At 41.4% G+C, this 22921-nt stretch overlaps 2 protein-coding genes across 3 annotated transcripts in view; one reads left to right on the plus strand and one right to left on the minus strand.

Annotated features, from left to right (window-relative positions):
• EFCAB7 (EF-hand calcium binding domain 7) lies at window positions 1-17055 on the minus strand. Of its 2 annotated transcripts, XM_063406909.1 has the most exons (15): window positions 16916-17055; window positions 16588-16737; window positions 14617-14786; window positions 13513-13724; window positions 13063-13149; window positions 12105-12312; window positions 11297-11424; window positions 8380-8521; window positions 7791-7900; window positions 7103-7260; window positions 6780-6913; window positions 5229-5377; window positions 3250-3459; window positions 1930-2037; window positions 1-868 (listed from the first exon to the last, which is right to left on the minus strand). In XM_063406909.1, exons 3-15 carry the CDS (start codon window positions 14783-14785, stop codon window positions 794-796), a joined length of 1890 nt encoding a protein of 629 aa, XP_063262979.1. In that variant the 5' UTR covers window position 14786; window positions 16588-16737; window positions 16916-17055; the 3' UTR covers window positions 1-793. The 2 variants fall into 2 exon arrangements, with proteins under 2 accessions (XP_063262979.1, XP_063262980.1); XM_063406910.1 differs by lacking the exon at window positions 16588-16737 and having other exon boundaries at window positions 16916-17053.
• The window catches only part of ITGB3BP (integrin subunit beta 3 binding protein), a 19516-nt gene continuing 13514 nt past the window's right edge, over window positions 16920-22921 (plus strand). The window contains exons 1-2 of the mRNA XM_063406912.1: window positions 16920-17310; window positions 21922-21964. Of these exons, the coding sequence (XP_063262982.1) occupies window positions 17306-17310; window positions 21922-21964 (48 nt within the window). The 5' untranslated portion in view covers window positions 16920-17305. The remainder of the gene's footprint in view (window positions 17311-21921; window positions 21965-22921) is intronic.

A 22921-nucleotide genomic window follows, 5' to 3' on the forward strand; every position in this document is an offset into this window, starting at 1 on the left:
TGAGGTCACACACATTTAATGGCTATTTTAAACTCAAACACTTTTCAAACACTCAGTGGAAAGGGTCATCATTTTTTTTCTCCACATTAACAGATATTTAGAGGAACCAGAAAAATATAATAAGCTGAATGTTTTCAGTACCTCAAAGCTGGTTTTCATTTGCAGCCTAAACTTAGTGCACTTCAGTCTTCTTATTTCAGTTGCCCTGGGAATAATTAATTGCTGTTAACAGTCAAGAGCCCAAGACAAAACTTCATTTTTCTCAAATGATGTTATTTCCTTATTGCATATGGAAAGGCAGATTTTATTTTACATTAAAGAGTATAAAATCAGGCAGAAATTACAGAACAAGAGTAAGATGAGGATTATCAGCAAATGACAAAAAAAAAAGGAAAGAAACAAACCCTTTATCAAGGGACAAAATAAAATGAGCCTCATCCCTTTATATCTCTCACATCAAAACTGCAGGAATGTTTAATTAGGAATCCATTACACAGAGTTTTTCCTCAGTGAAGCAGTTCCAGCCTGCGATGGAATTACAGTCCATGGTATGGAAAATAAGAACATATTTAGGGAAATGATCCCATATAAAGCACAATTATATTACAACTGGCAGCTGGATTACTGAACAGCACTAATTTTGATTGTGCCTCATTGTTTCCATGTCAAAATAATCAAGAAATATAAATGCATGCCAGCTTTTTGAGAAGGACAAGAGCTATGAATTGTCTGAGGGCTGCCCAAAGCCAATCCTGGTTCAGAGTGGCTGCTCCCAGCCCTGGCACTGGGAGCTTTAACACACCAGGGAGTGCACACAGCTGTAAATCCACTCCTCCTGCTCGTTCAGGGCCATCACGTGCTGGCACACCTGGCACAAGAGAAAGCAGAGGTGAAAGGGAGTTCTGTGTATGGAGAACTGCTCCCCAGTGTGCTGTGTGAGCAAAGTGTTCAGTGCTTGTGTCGCTAAATGATGAATATCCATCATCTACACTGACAGATATTCAAAAATTACTCTTGAATTTAACAGCAAAATTACTCTTGGTTTTAACAGCAAAATATCCATAAGGACTGAGCCTACAGTTTACACTGAATGAAACCTTAATTCAAATTAAAAACCACCTTACAGGGTGAGGCATTGGGTATCTGAAGTGTCAGCAGCAATTTAAATAGGCCCCAGCCCTGTTTGTGTCATGGGACTGCTGTGCTTACAACAGGCTTGAATGAATCCCCCTGGGAAACTGGGAAATACAAAATATCGTGGATGTCTCTGCTTTTAAACAAAGAGGGTGTGCTTTTAGAAAAATAAAACCAGAGGGTTATTCCTAAATAAACGAAGAAAAACATAATCTGCATTTGTAATGCATTTTCCATCACAGTCCATCCCTCAGAACCCTCGTTTGGAATTGTCACTAAAGCCTGCCCAGCTCTGCAGCAGGGCTCAGCAATCAAATTGTCTCATGGTTAATATGATCCCTAAATAAAGTGTAACAAAAGTTACCCACAGCAAATCACAGTGTGCACGAGGACTGCAATACATTTATTTCTCTTTCTGATTACTGCATGCTTGGTCTGTTCTCACAGGCATCAACTTAATGTTGGGATTAAAAATTGCTAAGTGAAAAAAAAAATACAGCCTTAAAAAAAGAGTATTAGAAATATTAGTGAATGGTGCATTTATAGAATGGACAAGTGAAACAGGCCCATGTATGAAAAACTGGATTGTGGATTTTTATAGCAAACTGCACAGGAAAACAGGGATGCAGCAAGTGCATGATCAGCATTGAAATATCAAAAAGTGCATCTGGTCTGCTCTGGTCAGAAGATGCTAATGTCCACATGCTCATGATCATGATAAAAGCCCTACAAAAAGAAAATATAAGGATGTCACCTGATTTTCTCTGGAGTTGGCTAAGCAATAAAAAACCTTACCATCATGGATTTTGGAGCCACTTCCACAGCAAAAACTGTCAGTCCCCTGTTGTTCAGGCAGTTCTTACTCTGCTCATTGTTGACATGAATTATCACTTTGTTTTCAGACTGCAGGTGTAAAAACATGAAGGAACCATTAGACTTTACAGGTTAAGGGTCTGTTCTTTGTGGAACAACTGCACACTCCTTGGCCTTCCTGTGACCGCCCTGTTCTAAGGATGGAAATACTTTATGGATACTCTGAAGATACTCCTTGAAGAGTAACAGTTTCAAATGTTCCTTAGCACCACAACCGGGGTCAAAAGGCATTGGAGACTGGTTTTAACAACACAAAGGCTTGTGAAGAATCAAGGTGGCCTTGCTGAAGCTCACAGCAGCGGCCTCAGCCTGTCCAGATCCCCCCAGGGAGCTCCCAGCGCTCCCGCCCAGCCTGGTGAGATCTGCAAACCAAACCCAAGAGGGACAAACAGAGATCTGGAGCAGAGAGCACCCAGTTGTCTCAGAGCAGCCCTGATCTCCCTCTCTGACATGTCCCCAAACATATAAATAACTCTGGAATATCCACCCCAAAGGGCGAAGTGCACAGCCAAATCCAGAGCTCCAGGAGCCTCAGCATCCAGTCCTAATATTAGTCCCACATGCCACCTCCTTTTGCATGGCTGAGCATTTAAAAATATATTTCTTGCTGTGATCTTTTAAGATTTAAAGCATCTGAAGTTTCATATCCTACTCTGCTGTGTTTATTTACTCACAGTTCCTGGTATAAAGGAAACTGAGAACATTCATTGTGATCTATGGAAAAAGGTTTAAAATCTCACCAATCACTTCTACGTGGATTTACAACTTTCAGATTGAATTGCTAATAAACCCTGGAAGAATAATCAGGTAAAAACTCATCCATAACACACTCCAAAAAATCACTGCTCTTTGACTTTCATATGGACACTGAAAATATTCAGTAGTGTAAATGCTGTGATCTTGGCTCCTGCTCTAATTGCATTTCCTGCTGTTAGTGTTTGTTTCCTCATATGATGATGATATTCTGTCAAAATACTGAAAAATTGGGATGTGAACACAAAAATATTCAGTTTCTGTATGGTAGTTAGAACTGCTTGCCTCATTATAACAATCTGCCCCTTCCAAGAACACTGACCCAGGCTCTTCTGAAGTCACAAGGAGCACATCAGACAGAGTTTTTTTAATAAAACAGACACAAAAACCTGATTTCAGGGAAATTAATTCTCAAATCTGACCCAAGGCAGGAGGAGGAACAAGAACAGACATCAGCACAAAGCACAGTTTGGAAGTCTCAGGCCGTACCTTGTTTTCTATCACAGAGCTGATCCTGCTGCCTGATCTGTAGGTGTGGATGAAGATGTTCTCAGAGCCTTGCAGCACTTTGGCCTCTCCTTTATTCACCACAGCCCTGCACACAGCCCTGCTGAGCTGGGAGCCCCCTGCCTCCAGAGAAACAGCTTTAATTCTGGGTCTGCACCTCTCTGCACAGATGGCAACCACAAAGGGGCAGGCCTGCAGTGGAGAAGATGAGTTTAGCATCACTTAGACTGTATTTTTCCCCTCAGATTTTCACCCACAGCTCCTAGGTATTTTCATATTTGAACTAGAATGACCCAGATGGAAATATTTCCCTGAGTATTAACTATTATAAACTGTGAGTTGTGGCAATCTTTGACACCAAATGAAAGCCCAGGAGAACTTTTTTTAATGTTTTTTGGGTTTTTTTAACAGGCTTTTTTTATGCCATTCCCAGTAGCCCTGACATAGCTCAACACAGCAAACCCTTCCTTGGACAGCAGAATGTCCAGGAATTAAAATGAAATCTGAATGTATTGCAGGGTCTGAAATAAACCTGTCACACTGTCGCTGTTTGTGCCACTCCAGGCAGATTTAACACCTCTGCAATGTTGCATTGAGCACTCTGGGGCTATCTTGGCTACATTTTACTCCTGGTGTAACAACCAGGGGTTTGTATTTTCTTAGGCTCAGTCACAGCACCTCAATTCCTTCCTAAAAGCTGCTGGAATCCACCAAGTTCTGTCTCAGTGCTCACAAAACATAAACCTTCAATTATTTGAAATCAAGGAATTTGAGGGTTAAGTGAGAGACACGAGTTAACAGCTGGAGATTTTTAAATTACTGAAGCATCCCAGAGCTGTGCTGTCCTTTGGAAAGCAAAGGCTGGAGGCAGAACCCACAGCTGGAACAAGGCTCAAAACACCTTCCTGAAATTCCTAACTGCAGAAAAACCTCCCCAAAACGCTCTCTCTTGGAGGAGGGCTCTCTCTGGTGGCTGAAATGCAGAAAAACAGCCCAGCAGGAGCCACAAGAGGAAAAGGAGCTGCTCATCCCTAAATCCCTCAGCACCATCCCAAAATTTTCACTGAGAGACAACTGATCTCTCTCATACTGACTGTTTTTACATCTTTATATATTTTATATACTGACTAAATTGACTTGTTTAACAGAGCTAAAAATCGTGTCATGTCATGTATGTCATCCTAAAAATCTGCTTTTCCTGGGGATTAAACAATTTAATTATCTGTATGTTTAATGTTTTGATTTTTCAATACTTTTTTCTCATCATAAAAGAGAACCTCTTTCTTTAGAATTATTAACATAAGAAATATGTAATATGTATTTCAGAATATAAGAATAAATAACTATTTTTTAAAAAATCTGGAAGTGCACAGAAACATCAGAGAAATAATCTCTGGTCCTGCCAAGTAAGCAATGTGTGACTCAAACCCAAAAATTTTAATGGAGCATTAAAATTTTATGTTGAACCTCTTCAGACATTGTTGTGAAAGGCAACAATAACAGAAATAGTTATGTCTGGAGACTAGGAATTCTGAACCATGTGGAAAAAATTATCTTTATCCACTTCTATTGTGGTTTGAGCCACAAAATTGACTTTTTTAAGGAGAAAAAGTTCTGTTTTTTCTAAATTGGCTGACAGGTCACAGTTTACCATCCTTATCTTCCTATCACCCCTCACCAACAGAGTGCATGGATTCCTCTAACAGATACAATCCAAAATTCCTTCCTCTATAACCCCATAACACCCTGGCTTTCCCTGAATAAAGGAGAATTTCTTTTTCCAAAAATCCAAGTGCTATCCTAAGAACCAGGACAAGGACAGTGGCATGGAAGCCCTGAGAATAAAAATGGATATTCCTGGAGGGTGGCAGTGGGTCCCTGCCCTCCTGCAGTCAGGTTTTGGTAGGCACAAAGGCTGCAGCAGTTCCACCTGCAGTGATTTTTGATTTTTGCTCTCTTACCTCTGTCATTTCTAAGGCTTTGTTGTAGCCCAGGGACAGCAAAGTGACCCAAAGGTCCTGAGGATCCCCATCCCGGTCGTTGGCTTCCATGAGATTCAGATCCAGAAATCCTTGTCTTGTTAGTTCATTCTTCCTCATCTCAAAATTTTCTGTTTTAAAAGAATAAAAACAACACTTAAAAATCTGTTCTCTCTGCAGACACCTTTATCCTTCCAAAGCCAAAATCCCCCTCCTGTTAACAAGGTTGAAAAGATGGAGCCAACTCAGAGCCTCAGGATCTCCAGGATTATTTGGGAAGGAATGTCCTTGCCCAGGCAGGTGCTGTTTGCAGAGCTCCCCTGGGGATTTGGGATAATGCCTACAAATTGCTGGCTCCTTGGATAACCCCAAAAAAGGGGGAGATTTCAAAACAAAAAGAGTTCACCTTCATTTTTTTTTGCCTTCAAGTTTGTTGAGCTTTGCAGGATGGGGTATTTTAGGAATGGGAAATGAAAGCCAGCTGGAGCCAGCACCTTGAAATGTTTCAGGTCCTTGATACAGCAATGATTTACTTAGTTCCTAAAAAGCAATAAAATTCCAGTAATCCTAACACCCCCCTCTAGAGAGAATATCATAGATCCACCACTCTAATGCCAGCAAACACATAATTGAAATGTCCTTGTGTCAGGGACTTTTAAAAATGGTTTTCTCATCTTCATAACAATGCTAAATCTTTACTATATATTATTAAAAAGGGATTACCAATTTAATAAATCTCTCCAGGGGTACAGATGCTGTAATAAATGGTTTGAACTTTGGTGCCAAGATTGATGATATTCGTGTGAACCCCTGCACTGATTGATGACCTGGTGGAACATTCCCCAGCTTCTCCTCTTTCCTCTCTTATTTATTCACACATTTCCACCCCTCCTGCTGGTATCACCCTGACAGAGCCATCAAGTGTGGAAAAGCACATCCAGGGATGAAACAGAGGAGAAATTCAGTTCTAAAAATGTATTTTTGGAGGAGCTTTCCATCAGTCAGGAAAAATTCTGGTACCTCAGAGTGCTTTGGGAAGAGATAATTAATAAGGGTTGGCATATTTAAAGTGTTTTGGCCAATGTGCCACAGCCTCCAAAGGAATTCTGTCAAATATGACAGGGATATTCTAAAAGGAGACACTGAAAACCCACAAAAACTCTGGATGTCAGTTTATAGCATCAGATCCACGCTAATTAAATGTCCCTCTCCACACCTTGTGAGATAAAGCAGCACCAGCCCAATAAATTAAATAAGTACCTGTGACAGTTTCCTTGCCCATGTGATCCAGGATTACAAACCCTGTAGGTTTTGGCAGCTACAAAACAATTAGGAAGAGGAAGAATTTTCTCAGCAGAAGGTCAGTGGCACACACAGGAGAGTGAAGCAAAGCAAAGGACAGGAGACTGGAAAAAAAGAAAAAGAAAGGAGGAAGAGAACAATATTCTTGGAATAGGTGCAGAACACGCAGTTCTAACCAGCTTAGCAGTTAATTGATAGACCTAATTAGCTGTAGCACAGTAATGAGCTTACCCTTGCACACAGCCCAGGCTTCCTGGTCACACTTCTCCCCACTAGTCCTCAGCTCAAAGAAGTTGTACTCCTCCAGGCTCAGCAGGCCATTCCCATCCAAATCAATCATCTCAAATATATCCAACAAAGCAGCTCTGAGGGATGAAAAAGCCAAATTATTTCCAAAAGCTTCCATTTCATTTTGCTGTCTCATAACATTGCCAAGAACTGCTCAGTCTGGGATTATTCTGAGCAAACAGAACTTTGGGAACACCCAGATTTGAAAAAGCCACATTTTAGCTGGAAAAGAGATTTTTATTGCCATGTTTGGGACTAAAACTCACCGGAATTCCTTGGTGAGAGCCAGCTCTCCATCTTCATCCCTCCACACCAGTTTGGCTTCTCCAGTTATTTGGGTTTTTACCTTCCTCAGCCTGCAGCCAGTTGTGAAAGGGAGCAGCCAGTAAACCCCAGCTCCAAGTTCTCCCCTCCAGCCAAACATCTGCACTTAAAAAAGGCAGAAAAGTGTGTAAGAACTTCTCAAATTACACCTTTCTTTGTTGTCAATAATATCCATACAAAAGTGATTAATTACTTGAAAACAATGGGAATGCTGGGTTCTCTCCTTAAAAAAAAACATTGGCTGTGTGATGCCACTTTAAATAAAAAATAGTGAATCTCTTAGAATAAAAGTTAGAAAAACAGACAGGAGAGAGATGAGGGAAGAAAGGGGAAAGAAGTTAATGCTCTCTTATTTCTGCCACAGGAAAAGAATATTTGGGCACTTAGAAGTTCCAAAGGGAAGGAGAAGGAAAATTAAAGGAAATTTAAACAAATTCTGCCTTGGAAATTTTGTGTTTGAGGGGAAGAAACAGAACTGAGTTTTTCCAGAGTAGCTGTAAATACACCCAGCAACTCAGCAATTCTGAGGACAGCTGGAATTCCTTCCAAACACATGGAATTCACACTCCAGCATTAGCACACACATTAAAAAATAACTATTAAAATAGGAATACACCAAAAACCTCTAACCTCCTCATTTTGGAGTTCAGTAAAGCTCACAAGCTGTAGATTCTCTTGGGTTTCATTTTCCTTCAGAATAAACAAAGCTGTATCCACTGACAACCAGTGACAGGATTTTCCTAAAAAGAAAAATATCCCCCAAACAAATGCTTAATAAAGGCCCCAAATTGTTTTTCTTTGCATCTCAAAATAGATATTCCCCTGGTATTTATTGATCCCTGCTGATGAAAAATGGAAAAAAAAATCTGTTCTCTGCTATTAAGATTTTCTTCCTGTTTAGGCTGAGCAGATAAATTGTTCCAAGCCTTGTGATTGTCTTACAGATAATTAATAATTTTGTCATTAAGAATTATTGCTAAAATAATTCTATCATTAAGAGTCAAGAATATCAAGGAATGGTTCCACACCACACAAGCTTGTTTGAAAAAAAGCCAGCCCAGGTGACTTGAAAACAATTTTGGGGTTTAAAAGCTCCTGTTTTATGGGGTTAAAAAGGGAATATTCTGCATGGGGAAAAAAAATAATTCCAATGCAGCAACTGGATGGTAAATCTCCAAGTCACCTCCTTTTAAGAAGAAAATGAAATTTAAACACTCACTTTCTGCCTGGGGAATCCTGCAGGGTTTGATGGTGACACAGACTGCAGATCTGTGGGGTAGGTGCAGCCTGTACTTGTGGCTGATGATTTCGCCATCTTCCTCCAGGTAGAAGCAGCCTTTGGATTCTGCACGTTGCCATTCCTGCAAAACCAAGTAAATATGAAGTGTTTTCTTCATTTTGGATGAAGATAGAAGTGCCTTCTCTGAAATCCTAATTAATATGATTATTTAATAAAGCCTGTATCAAATAAACAAGATACAGCATCAATATACTTAAAAAAAAATCCTAAATAGTCCTTATTGTAGACAATTTTTGCAAAGTAACATTGCTTCACTTGTGAAAATGCCTGAAAAACACAGAGATTACCCCAGTGCTCCTACAGCTAAAAATTAAATTGGAATTGCCACAAAGATTCTGCTAATTATATTTGCAAACAGCTGACAGCATGGAGTAATTTAAACACAAATATTACACACTTTGCAACTCCCTTTCTGCTGTTCTTTAGAGGTTTGGAAGTTTTTTTAAAAATTAAGGTTTTGCCAAAGAAGTTCTAAAAGGCTTTCAAAGTAAATTGGCTGTGGAAAAGATAAAGATGAATTAAGTTATTTAAAATAAAGTGGGATGTCCAATTCCTGGCAGGCACCAAGTCCTCCCCTCCTACTTTTATGGAGCAGAATAAACCTAATTAACAAATCCATCCAATAATTTTATACTCATCTTTATCCATGAAACTGGATTTGTAGCGACAGGACAAGGAAAAAGGGGACCAATCATAAAAAATAATTAGGAAAAAAGTGATCAGAGACAAAATATTCCCAGGATTTAATGGTGAGGGTTGAATATGGAGCAACAGCTGGGGTTGTGTCAGTCCAAAAGTGGATAATGGGAGCTGGGATTAAAATAAATCAGTGACAGAATTCCAACATGGAGTTCATGTTCCTTCTAAAAGGAAATATAAAAAATGGATTTTTTTTTTCTTTAAACTTGACATACATGAAATAACTGGTTGTTTGCTCCAAGCTTGATACCTGCCAAAACTGTTGGACAAAAACCTTATCCTCACCCTTTCCTTTTGGGAAATCAAATCCTGTTATTCTGGCAGAGAGCATAAGGGGGTGCTAGAAGTCCTTAATTATCAAATTTCAAAATTTGGAAGCTAAAAGAGCATCCATCCTCTGATTGGATTTTCCTCTGTCACCTCAAAGCAGAACAGAAGTTGTTAAATAATAGCTGAAGTGGGCAATGTTTGTGTTAGAAATGTTAATTAGAAGGAAATGTTGAGCACTACCTGCTGCTGGTCACTGCTACAGAAATTCAAATTAAAATTGAAAATATCCACACATTGATACAGAATTTCATTGACCATAATTCCTCCTAATAATTCCTCATAATTCCCACTGATTCCATAATTTCAGCACTACCTGCTGCTAACTGCTACAGAAATTCAAATTAAAATTGAAAATATCCACACATTGATGCATAACTCCTAATAAAAAGCAATGATTGAGAGGAATTTTCTAAGAGTTTTTATTTTCACCGTGTTCTGACTTTCAGTGTTTTCCTCTGTCAGAAATGTAAAGTCAGTGTTGCTCCAACATCCTGAGGGCAACATTTTCTTACTTACACAAAAAGAAAAATAAAAATCTTGGCTATAAGATGAATAAAAAGAATTTGGGGTGGTGGACTCTGATTCACATCACAAATAAATGCCTGGGTATTTATTCATTGATCCTGGCAGTTTGCACTGTGCAAAATGAAGTTTAAAAAAATTAACAGTACTTACTTAGAACTTCCCATGTTTATTGACAGATTTCAGTTTTTGGATGATGCCAAGCAATACTAATCAGTATCTTTTCTTTCAGTCAGTTTTTACTTGTAGAAAGAAAAAGAACCCAATCTTGGGGAGGTGTGTGCTGGTTTTATACCCCTACATCACATTTGAGCAAGGTCCAGCTACCCAAACAGACTGCAGCAACCCCTGGGAGGTGATGTTTGAAATTTTAATATAGAACAAATGTCACTGTACAGCAGTGGGGAAGACAGAAAGGACTTCAGAGCTCAATAACAAATCCAGAGTTGTTATTTGAAAGGAAAATGCAGCTCCTGAGGACAATCAGTTCCGTTTCCCAGCAGCAGTTACCCTGTGTGGTCACAACCACATTTTCCCTTTTATACACAAGTCTCCAGGTGCACATTTTTAATGTATCCCAGCAGTTCCCAGTTCGTGTTTTATATTTTTACAGCTATTATTTTCTGTTGAAAGAAAACTAGTAAAGGTTCAGTCAAGAAAGGGAAAACAAAGGGAAAAAGATCAATATTAACACTCTACAAATATTGACTTAGCAAAGTGACTTTGTTGTCTCTCTCCCCCAGGAATTTATATTGAATGAGTGATTTATTTAAAAGAAAATACTGATAGAACATATTAGTCTAACTAAAAATCAATATTTTCAGGTTACAGCATCTATTTACCAAGCAATGCTCAAGAAACTGAATATGCTTACAGATCTGTTATTTATTTCCAATTACCTTTCATGCAAAGGTTTATGATACACAATCTTTCAGACTACTTAAGCATTTAAAGTTCTCACCAACCTAATAAATTATTCAATTTTAAATTTCTCAAGAAGTCATTAACTGTTTTCTCCAACAGTGGTTTCATTTATAAAAAACACATTTTGTTCTATTAAACCTTCACACCTGAAAAATTATTTCCAATAACTTGTTGTCAGCAAAACCAACAGTATATAAAAATGTTAATAATAATACGTATCGAGAAAGCTCTCAGTAGTTCATAGCTGCCCTTGACAAACTGTTAATAAAACATAAGAAACCATTTTTCTCTGATTTTTAGCTTCTTTAAAATGCAATAACACAGGTGCCCAGAGGAAAACACCATCATTTCAGTGTGATACCTTCATTGTGTCAGGCTCAAGAATTAGCTTTGTGTTCCTGCTGCTGCTGGCACCCACGGTGACAGTGGTGCAGGTGGAAGCTTTGCTGCTTGGAGCCGATGAAGGTCTTGAAGGAGCTCTGCTGTCACCTATAAACAGAGATATTTAATTACAATTACATTATTTCAACCCTCTCCTAGTGCTATTTATCATGAAGTTTGCATTTAGAAGCACAAAGAAAAGTGGATGACAAGAACTCGATCAGAGAACTTCCCTCCATCACTGTTGTGTCATTTTTGCACCTCTGATTTGAAGGAACTTGGAACAAACTCCATCCCAAAATTTCATACTTGGTGCCTCTGCAGTTTGTTCCCTGTGGGGTTTGTCCAGTTTGGGAAGGTTTTGAAGTATCTTTGTAACTTCAGGAAGGAAACTGTCCACAATTTATTAATTGTGCTTGAAAAGCAGCCTCAGTAATTGAAACAACACACAGATTATCGAGAAATGTTTGGAGTTTTGTCTCTGATGTAGGAAGGAAATCAATAATTTGCCTATAGTGCAACACCTGAACATTCATTTTCTCTCTTCCCTCTGGACTGTGTCACATGAAAATCAACAAAATCCACCCTTAGGAATTGGAGAGTTTCACAGATGCAGCCATTTGAACATATTTTACTGACACATTGATGTGAGTGCCACAGTAGAAATTATACTCACCAATAAAATCTTAAATAATCTCAGAAAAATCAAACAAAAACTCAACTGCTCAACTGAGCCAGAGCTTCATCTCCACCAGAAGGAAAATATAAAATACAAGAAATAGAAATACCTTTAGGTAGTTTGTGATCAGCTTTCCTGGAGGCCCTCGGGGATGGTTTTGGCAGGGTGATCCCTTCAGAGACATTCCCAGTTTGATTCCCGAAGTCATTCCCAGTTTGATTCCCGAAGTGCTGCTGCCTCAGCCGAGGGTCGGTTTCCAGCCTGGCCCTGGCAGCCTTGCAGCACTGCTCCCTGGTGGTCAGGTACAGCTCACAGAACTGGAAAAAAAGGAATATTTCACTTACCAACTTGTCTCATTAGCGAGGAAAGCACAGCTCAGCTGATAGAATGAATTTCCTCTTCAAGCCAAATTGTTGCCCTGGTTTTTCTGAGATTTTTTAAAGCCTTCTACTTGCTTATAAGATGGAGTCAGTTTTTTAGTTACTGTACAATATTAAGGGTCAGTTTTTCACTTTCTCACACTTTGGAACATAAACAACCTTTCCTGTTTTTGTTCACTGTCCTTTGCTTACATATTTCCAGCCTGAAAATAATGTTGGTTGACAGCTGGTCTGGCCAGTGGGGTGAAGGGGTAGTAGCCCCAGAAGCCAATCTGCTACCAGACCCACAAAATTATAAAAGGAAAAGAAATAAACAGGCTGGGGCCCTTTTTTGTGGGGAACAGCTTTTCACTGCAGACCTCTGCCTCCATGTTGTTGATTTTGCGTTCTGGGCAACACCAAATATAATTTTCATTTTTATTAATCAGTATCACAGTAAAATGCAGCCATGATTCAACAAGGAGGTCCAAATACTGAACAAAAATTAAGTGTGGCTTTCAGCTCTTCCTTTCTAGACATTGCAAGGCTGATTTTCAACACAGGATTCTTACCAGTTTTCCCCCTATGAAACCATATCTATGTACAAATCTTCCTGGGCTGTTTGTTCAGTCCCAAATTCAGAATCCTGGGGTAAGGTCCTCACTGATGCTCACATTGTCACAGGACAAATATCACTCCTGGCCATACCTTGTTGTAGTCGAGCTTGCCACTGCAGTTAAAATCAGCTTGTTTAGTAATGCTGCTCACTTCCTCCCAGGTCATTTTATCACCTCTCTGCAAGAAAAAAACAGCTCACTTTGGGCTCCTAATCAAAAATCCTGTTCACCTACAGCACAAATTTTATAAACAAGGAAGAGCCTTTTAATATTCTTTCAGAGAATCTGATGTTGCAATAGATTTCAACAGATTTTGATTTGAATCATGGAAACAGAGGTCAAAATCATTAAAAATTATGTCTTTACAATGCTCCTAAATACTGAAGAGATCAATTCTATCAGTTTATGGAATTCTGAGGTGTCTTCTGGAAATCCACCACTAAAATCATCCATAAAATGGGGAATTCCAGCTCTCAGCACCATCTGATTTCCAAAATCTCTACTAATAGAGATGCATAATTAAGTTTCTAGTGATACTCACTGTTGTAAGAATTTTATAAAGCTCATCATGTAAAATATATCCAGCCTTATCTGTGTCTATTTTTCCAAACGCTTCGAGCAGTTCATTTTTTGTAGCTGGCTTTTCTTTTCTTAAAATGGCACAAAAATCATCAAAATTCAGTGAAGTTGTTTGTGAAGTCCAGTATTTGTTAATGGTCTTCTGAGAAGGATTTCTTCCAGCCTGTTGAAGTACTGAACAACAAAACACAATATTAAATATATATTCCAGCTGTTAGAAAAGAGGTTTTCTCCAAACATTCTTGAGTCCCTTCCCATGTTCAGATTTTTTTAAAGACAAATGACTCCAAGAGAAAAGTGGTTCTGAAGGACAGTCTTGGTCATGATCTTAATCCAAATATCCACAAACTCAAAGACAGTCTCAAGTGTAAAATTCAGCCTATATCCAGTGTCTTAATAGCAAGACTATATTATTTTTAAGTCTGCACATTATTTGTATTTGCTTGAAAAACTTCATCTGGTGAAGTGAAACCTCCTTCAAAACTGAGGTTATTTATTACTCAGTCTTACCTTACTCTTTCCTTATCTTGCCTGATCACTAAGATACATTATTAAGAAACCAACTTCCATTTTTCAGGTAATTTTTTCTCACTTCCCTTTGAAATTCCTGAAGTTTTCAAAGCAAAGCCCCACAGTTTCCACCCACAGCCTTATTTAGTGCAGCTGAAGCAGCCAGAGATGATTTTTTTTTCTGTTGTACTGCTGACAACACTTATACACAAATATAATCTGGATAAAAAATGAGACCTTTAGTTTCCAGTCTATGAAAATGTAATTCAGGAGGAGTTGAGATGAGGAGTAAGAATTCTTATGGAACACCAGTTATGGTGGTTTTCTGTGCCAGGACAATGGCCCTCTCTAAACTGAAGTAAAACTTTTCCTACTGGTGATTCACAAATCAAATTTATAATAAAATAATCTACAATAAAGCCCTGCTTTGTTTGGCATTCCCACTTCCACCAGGCACCCAAAACTACTCTCAATTCCTTAAACCCTCATGCCCAGGGATACTCCCACTGCAATCACCCCATGTAAGAGTTAGAGGGGAAAAAGATCCAATCATTACCTAAACTGAGCTGTTCTTTTGATTTAATATTTTCCAAGCTGCTCTTTAAGACACTCAGATAAGCTGCTCTGCAGTTCATGTAGAAAATGGTTTCTTCTGCATGCTGGGACTTCTTCCCTTGAGAATTTTCCATGTGTGTGATTTTCTGATTCCCAGGAGTGCTGGCCATCCTGTGAGGCATGAAATTCCAGTTAGAATTTGTAACTGTCTTAATAATGCCTCTGGTTTTCCTCTGAAACACAGACTAGCCCCAGTTATCCAAACATCCAGGTCATGTCCTTTCTTTTCTCTAAATGGGAATAATTATCTGCACTTGTAGGTAAGCACCATGACATGCACAGGAAGAAAGAGTTTGAGCTCTACTTATTATTCAGTTTATCCTTCATTGGCAGTAAAAAGTTTAATTTCACTGTGTTTTATATAGTTTCAGACATTTGGTATTACAAGTATTATATAAATATTATGTAGTCTTGATTATTGAAAGCACACAAGCACATTTTCATGTTATCTGTGAAACAAGGCTTTGCCATCCGTGTTTTCTCTTTTTATTCTTATAATTCAACAAAACAGATGGATGATAATAAAACTGCTCCAAATTGGAACCCTTAATCTCAAAAAAAAGCCAGGTTAAGCACACGAGAATTTTACTTCTTAGAGTTACCTAAATATAAATAATAGAAATAGGTGGGCACAAAACTTGAAAAATAAGTGTGCATAAAACTTTGAGCAACTCAGGCCTTTGAAGTCCAAAGCCCTGACAATTATAAATGAATGGAAAAAAACAGAAACACTTTTTTTTCTTAATTATTGAAACAACTCAAAGCTGTAACTAATGCTGTTTGCTCAGCAATGGTCAGCAAGCTCTGGCAGCAGCTTTCTGCTTCCACCAGGGTGATTAAGGTTTGTAGAAGGCCATCACAGAGGGACTCTAAATCCTGTTGTGCTGTTGCTTTAACAGCCTCTTGTATTATTTTACCCCACGTTGACTTCAGGAAATATATTCCAGTATAATAAATGGAATATCTCAAGTTCAGCAACAAGACAACGCCGTCCCAGGGTCCCCTTCAGCACTCATTGGATTTTTACTCAGGAGGCCTCAATCACTGGCACCTTGTTGAGTTATACAGGCCTTTTACACTTGGGAAAGGCAGATAATAATCGCTTATCAAGGATGAAGTACCCAATTTGTAACAGCCTGACACTTTAATATTACACAGGCACCAGAAGAAGCCCACAGAGACCCCCTGGCACAGCCCGGCTCCTGCAAACGGGTGTCACTATAATTAAGCACCAGCGTTACACACACTGGAATGGAACTGGGGGGAAAGGCAAGGAGGAGAAGAAGAATAAATGTTAATTTTCCAGTAACCAGTTTGGAAAATGTGAACTCTCGTCCGTACTCCTTGGACTTCCCATTACTGAGATATTTCTTGTGAGGGCTGGGAAGTGCTGCCAGTGCATTGCAGGGAAATGCACTGAGCAATGGCTTAGTGACAGCACTGCCAGCAGCCCCACGGCTTCGGCTGGGACATTTTCACTGGATAAATGACACTTCAGAAAAATAGACAGAGGGGAGCAATCCAGCCCGGGCTGCCAAACAGGGAGAGAGCAGGTTTAGATTAGAGACTGGGAAAAAATTCCTGGCTGTGAGGGTGGGCAGGCCCTGGCACAGGGTGTCCAGGGAAGCTGTGGCTGTCCCTGGATCCCTGGCAGTGCCCAAGGCCAGGCTGAACGGCACAGCCTGGGACAGTGGAAGGTGTCCTTGCCCATGGGTGGAACTGGATGGGTTTTAAGGTCCCTTCCAACCCAAACCAGTGCTGTTTTCTCAGCCCAGAGCACTGCGTGCCATGCCCAGTCCTTCCCTGGACACCTCCACCCCTCCCTAGGGAGCCCCTTCCAATCTCTAATCACCCTTTCCGTGAAGAAATTCCTCCTGATGGCCAAAGCCAGACCCTCCATGGCAACACCGACCTTCATATCCGAGGCTCATCCACACAGAGCCCACACTAGCACAGGGAAGCTCTGCCCTGCTCCGGCCTCGGCCACCTGAAACGGGGAAACTTTTCCCGCATGGATCTCGTCACCTCCCTCGCTAGTGGGCACAGGGACCTTCAAGGTCCCCTGTAATAAATAAATAAATAAATTTTAAAAAAAATTTTAAAAAATCACAATCCCCTTCGCCCAGCCCTGAGGGGAGCCAGCCCTCCCTCCCTCAGCCCTGCCCGGCGGTCCCTGAGGGACTCCTGAGGTGCGTTTGGCCGCCCCGAACCCGCAGCACCGGCCCCGACACGGCTCCTACCGCGCACAGCGGGACCGACGAGCCCACACCGACACCGGTCTCGATCTCCGCCTCGGTCGGCCCCGAGGGTCTCAGTCCCGGGGCTCTCGGTCTCGGGGCTCCCGGTTTCGGTCCCGGCGCTGTCAGTCTCGGTCCGGGGGCTCTCAGTCCCGGAGCTCTCGGTCTCGGTCTCGGTCCCGGAGCTCTCAGTCCCGGGGCTCTCAGTCCCGGGGCTCCCGGTTTCGGTCCCGAGGCTCTCGGTGTCGGGGCTGTCGGTCCCGGCCCCGCAGTCCTCCCGGGCTCCCCGGCCCCGCCCCGGCCCGGCCCGCCCTCGGCGCCGTTTCCAGCCGGCGGCGTTTGGCGGGAGCACGGCGGGAGCTCCGAAAGGGAAGCGGCGGGAACGGCTCCGGGATGTCGTAGGTGTCTGGGGAGCGCTGCGGCCCTGCTCTCCTTTCTTTTCCCTCTCCTTTTCCCTCTCCTTTCTTCTCCTTCTCCTTTCTTCTCCCTCTCCTTTCTTCTCCCTCTCCTTTCTTCTCCCTCTCCTTTCTTCTTCTCCCGCTCTTCTCCCGCTCTCCTCCTCTCCGTTCCCCTGTTCTCCTCCCTCCCTCTCCTCTCCTCCCCTCACGGCAGCGGTCTGTTCCCGTGAGGGGAGCGCTTCCCCCGGCGGGCTGCGGCTCCCGAGCGCGTTCCGTGAGGGGAAAAGCGCGCTCGGAGAGGGCCCGGGCAGGGGAGGAGCGGCCGGCGAGGGGCGGGATTTGTTTAAAAATGAAAACACAGACCGGGAAACGCTGGCGGCGGAGGTTCCGTGGTTCCCGGGGCAGCGCTGAGGGCGGGGCTGGGCGGGCGGTGCTGCTGTGGGTGATATTCTCTGTATTCCGCATTTCGGAGGGGTCGGGGCGGCTCTGGTCAGAGGTGCCCAGCCACAGGACGGGGAGCAGTGACCGTAAACTAAAACACAACGAGTTCCACCTCAACATCAAGAACAACTCCCGTACTGAGGGTGGCAGAGCCCTGGGACAGCTGCCCAGGCAATGCCTTGGGAAGGCTGAGCTGGAACAGAGACTGGAGAAGGCTAGAGGATAAAGTAGATACTTATCAAAAGCCTTAAAGGATTCACCTTGGGCAGCACAAGACCCTGGCCAGGGCTGCACCCAAGGTGGGCCCAAAATGGGCACAAAATGGATAAACGGTCGCGAGGTCTCACACTTTTATCAGTTTTGGTCCATTTGCATATTGGGGTTTAATTGTCCAATTGCAGCTCCAGGCTGTGAGGTCCCATCCTTCTTGTTCCTCAGCCACCCTTGTTTGTGCTTTTGGGCCTGAAAACTTGTAACATTGTCCTTGGTGTGCAGCAGGGAAAGGATTTGTTTTGTGTTCCTGCTGTGTGCAGAGCTGAGTGACCCTGAGTGTGAGCTCAGAGATGCACCCCTGGGCAGCAGAGAATCTGAAAAACACAAAAACTAAAACTTAAAGCATCATTTCCCTGCTCCCTCTGTGGAGACATTCCAGAGCCTGTGTCACCTGCTCTGGGTGACCCTGCCATGGCAAGGGGGTTTGGACTGGATGATCTCCAGACATCCCTTCCCAGTTATTCTAATTCTTTATCTCTCGACATACCATGGATAACACTCGTGGGGTTGTGTGGGAGAGGGGGCAAAGGAAGGAGCACAAGATGGTTCAGCTTGGAAGGGACCACGGTGGGTCACCAGCCCAGCATTGTCAAGCAGAGCCATCCCCTGCACGTGGCACAACCTGGCATCCAGGCAGCTCTGGAATATCTCCAGGGAGGGAGACTCCACTCTCCCTCTGGAATATCTCCAGAGAGGGAGAACTCCACACTCCCTCTGGAATATCTCCAGAGAGGGAGAACTCCACACTCCCTCTGGAATATCTCCAGAGAGGGAGAACTCCACACTCCCTCTGGAATATCTCCAGAGAGGGAGAACTCCATACTCCCTCTGGAATATCTCCAGAGAGGGAGAACTCCACACTCCCTCTGGACAATCTCCAGGGAGGGAGAACTCCACGCTCTCTCTGGACAATCTGTGCTCAGTCCCTGCACAGGAAAGAAGTTCTTCCTCATATCCAGGTGGAATCTCCTGAGCATCATTTTCTGCCCACTGCATCTTGTCCCATTGCTGGGCACCACCAGGCAGAGCCTGCTCCATCCTCTGATCCCTCCCTTGGCCTCCACTAAAGGGATTGGCAAAAAAAAGCAGGTTTTGGTGTGAATTTGTGAAAGTGTGGCTTCAGCAGAGTTTGATGGCAAGGTTCACTCTACTGCTGGCTACACAGATAGAGCATACACAGGAAAATGGGATTAGGATCAATTTAGAGTGATTTACACGGAAATCAGGGATGCAGAAGGGTCACGGGCACAAGGATATGGATACAAACGATACAGGTGCAAAAGAGTTTAGCAGCACTTAATCACTGACTGATTTAATATTTATAAAGTGATTCAACAGGATTTACTACAATTACAGCAGTGACTAAATTATAGATTCACACACACACTCAGGTGCAGAGATGGGGGAGGAATTGCAGGTCTGTGGAGATCAGAGCACGACACCCCCATGCCCATTTCCCATCAAGCTGTATCTCTTCATTTTGTCTCCAATGGGAATAAATCCTGCTCATTTTTTTCCCTATATTTTGCAATTTATCAAGCAGTTAGTAATTAATCAAGTCATGGAAGTCTGGTGCTGTTCATTGTGAGCTTCTGGAGATCAATAAAGAAAGTTCTTTAAGCTGGTAAATATTAGGCCCAAAATAATCGCTGCAGGTTGTACAGCTGTAAACATGTGCCATCATACTCTGCATGGTTAAGAAAATAAATTCAGCCTTGTCAGGCCAATTCAGGGGCAGGAAACTCAGGTTAAACACTCTCACCACACATGCTTCATCTTTCTGTCTCCTTTTCTTGTTCCACTCTGGCATTTGGTTTTACACCATAGTCAAAGTCAAAAAACCAAACCAAACTAAGAATGGCGCTCTTTATGTTGTTTCCTAAAATACTTTTCTTTGCTCATGCTGTTTTTTCACCACATTCTTCTTTTGGAAGATCTGAGAGACCACAATTTGGCCAGCAGGGTTTTCATGTGAGGTGTCAGGATAAATTTGGTTTCAGGGGTCCAAGCCAGGGTCTGTGTGCAGACTTAGAGCATAAATTTTCAATAATTCTGATTTAACCTCTCACATTATGGCATTGAAAGGACAATCAGTAAAAACAAACCTCAAGCAAGCCAGGCTGTGGAGGACACAAGGCAAGGCTGACCTCCTAAAGCTAAAATTCTATCTTCCAATACAATATTCCAAATCTTTGCAACGTTGAAGAGCTTGGAATGAGGCTCCACCTCTGCTCCCATAGTTCAGGGTGCTTGGAGAGAGAAATTTGGGTGTTTTTTGCTGCTTTGTTGCTGTAGACAATATTTGCCAGACTTCAAAGAACGTGGCTTTGATCAGTGCACAACTTTCCCCCTAAGAAATGTTCTCAGTGTTTATAACTTAGCAGGATTTTCATGGAGTTTCTCATTTATTTCATCCTGCAGCTGTGATCCTGATTTCCTTTGGCTTTCAGCTTCTTTTGACATCTGTCATAAAAACTTCCATCAGAACATGCCTTAGTGGAACATGCAAATGCATTGGCCCCCAGAGCACCCTTGCAGTGTGGATGCATTAATAAATGGAATATTTCTCTGCTGCCGTGAGCTGGAAGCTGTAATGGAGTCGGGATTCCTTGAGCTATATGGGGTTCTCTTTAAAAAAGAAATACATTGTAAAGAATTCCATCAAACTGTTACAGCTCGGGCTGCCCTTTGGCCAGATTTTCAGAGGCTTTTTTAATTTAAATGTTACCTGTTTACTTGGCTGTTTTAAGATAGGATATTTCTTTTCCCCTTTTTGTAATAGAGATAGCTGTAAAACAGTTTTCATATAAAACCTTTGCCTGAGTTACCTATCAAAGATGCGTTTCCATTCTATTTTCCCAATCCTTTAATTTACAGTTTTGGAATAGCAACATAAATTTGAAAAGGATATGTTTGCAATGAGGTCATCTAAATTCCTTACAAGGCAAAACATTCTTTTTCTAAGATGAAAACTGAGCTAAGTTCTTGAAATATGATGTATATTCCAAACCTTGTTTAATTCATTGTAATATATATGTTTCTTGGGAACCGTTCTTACAAAGATTTTTTTTTTCTCATCGTTTTGCATCGTGCTTTAAACTATTGTTAAGATTTAGGAATGTGCTTAAAAAGTTTCAGTTGTCTCTGGGAAAAATAGTCTTAATTTATGTTGACCTTTCTTTCCTTGGAGCATTTCGCCTGCATTCAATAAAATTTTGATGACTGCTCTTTAGCAGACAGCTGTACCATATAAAGTATTATAAATATTCAGCTTTCCTCTTCCAGTGTTGCCATTAACAGCTGGGCATCCAGTTCAGAGGAGCAGATTTTGCAGAGAGAGCTTGGCATGTTCCTGAATCAGGAGAGGGGAGAAGGGAAAAAAACAGTTTCTTATGGTTTGGGGACCTGTAAAGACATAGAGCATCTGTTCCCCAGCTAAGTCATAGTCTGGTAGCACTGAATCATGTTAAGAGCTAAAATGATGGGAAAAACTACTTTTTTCACCTTGCCTGTACCTGTGTCTTAAATGTCTTAAATGTTATTTCGACTGATGGCAAAGTAATTCCAATTGCTCAGAAGGTATGTAAATGGAAATGCTTTGGGGAGGGGTGGTTTTTTATGGTCTTGGAGAAAAGATAAATACTCAGCGTGATTTCACTTCAGTGCCTTGATTTTATCTCTGGTATAAAATGGAGAATCAGATTTTCTTAGGCAAACACTTTATCCTTTTAAACAAGCAATATTCTCGGTACAGGGAATGGGTTTGCTTTGGATGCCATCAGTAAATGTGAAACCAGAAAAGGAAATTGTCTTTAACATTATCAATTACAGACCTTACTCACAGAACTCTTTGTGTCTACATGACCATTAAAACCTGTCTGTATTTTTCTTTTGTAGGGTTAAAAGAGCATTAAAATTGGACCCTGTTAAAAAAGATGGTGTAAGTATGTTTTGGTGTCTGGAGCCATCTGGGCTGTATAAATATATATGTATATATATATCTGTGTGCAAAAATAAATGTGGATATAAACAGTCTATTTCATTTTAGCTGCCTTTATGTGGTTACAGATTGGATGTTGTCTGGGCAAATCTTAAAGCACAAAATTACTGCTGCAAATATTAGTATAAAATTGATTGTATTTCATTTGTCACAGAACTGCCTGGCGTTAAGTAATGTACATCTGCATGAATCACTTGAAAAATGTGCATATTGTTATTGCCATCACTATTTACCCAAGAGCCGAATGAGTTAAGATCCTTGGTGAAATCATTTATTAGAAATTAGCTCCATTATCCTGGGAAGCAAACGTTCTGCCATGTAATTGTACATGTGACAATATGGAATTATGATAAGGCCGTAATCTGCATATTAGAAACTGCAAAACTGAAATGAAAACATTAAAGGCATTTTCGTGTCAGGGCTGTAATTACCTCCCTCAGCTAATCTGGCATAATGAAACAATAAACCCCTAACGCTGCCATCAATTTCACCACAGTTATCACAATAAAAATAAAATCGTACTGGTGCTGTTGTTTGTTGTGAATGCAGCTCCGGCGTCCTCCCAGCCACCAGCATGTCGTGACATATGTCAGTTTATTGTCTCCCACAGTGGCTGGGGAGGATGGAAAGCTGGAAAGAAATGAAGATTTTGGAGAAGTACAGAGAGAAAGAGCTGGTCAGCAAACGAGCTCCCAGTAAATCTCCAAACCTGTGTTGTTTGGAAGAGGTTTTTGTGTATGCAGCACTTGGAGGCCTCACTGGTATTGAGCAAGGTGGAAATTTGCCATTGAAAAAAAAATTCTAGATACTTATTTTTGAAAATTTCAACAGAGGTGGCAAAATACCGCAGTGGCACAGAAAACTAATGATTAGCAGTTTAATTAGCAGCTTAGTGTA

This window comes from Prinia subflava, chromosome 10 (genome assembly GCF_021018805.1).
Source record: "Prinia subflava isolate CZ2003 ecotype Zambia chromosome 10, Cam_Psub_1.2, whole genome shotgun sequence".
NCBI classification, from domain to species: Eukaryota; Metazoa; Chordata; class Aves; order Passeriformes; family Cisticolidae; genus Prinia; species Prinia subflava.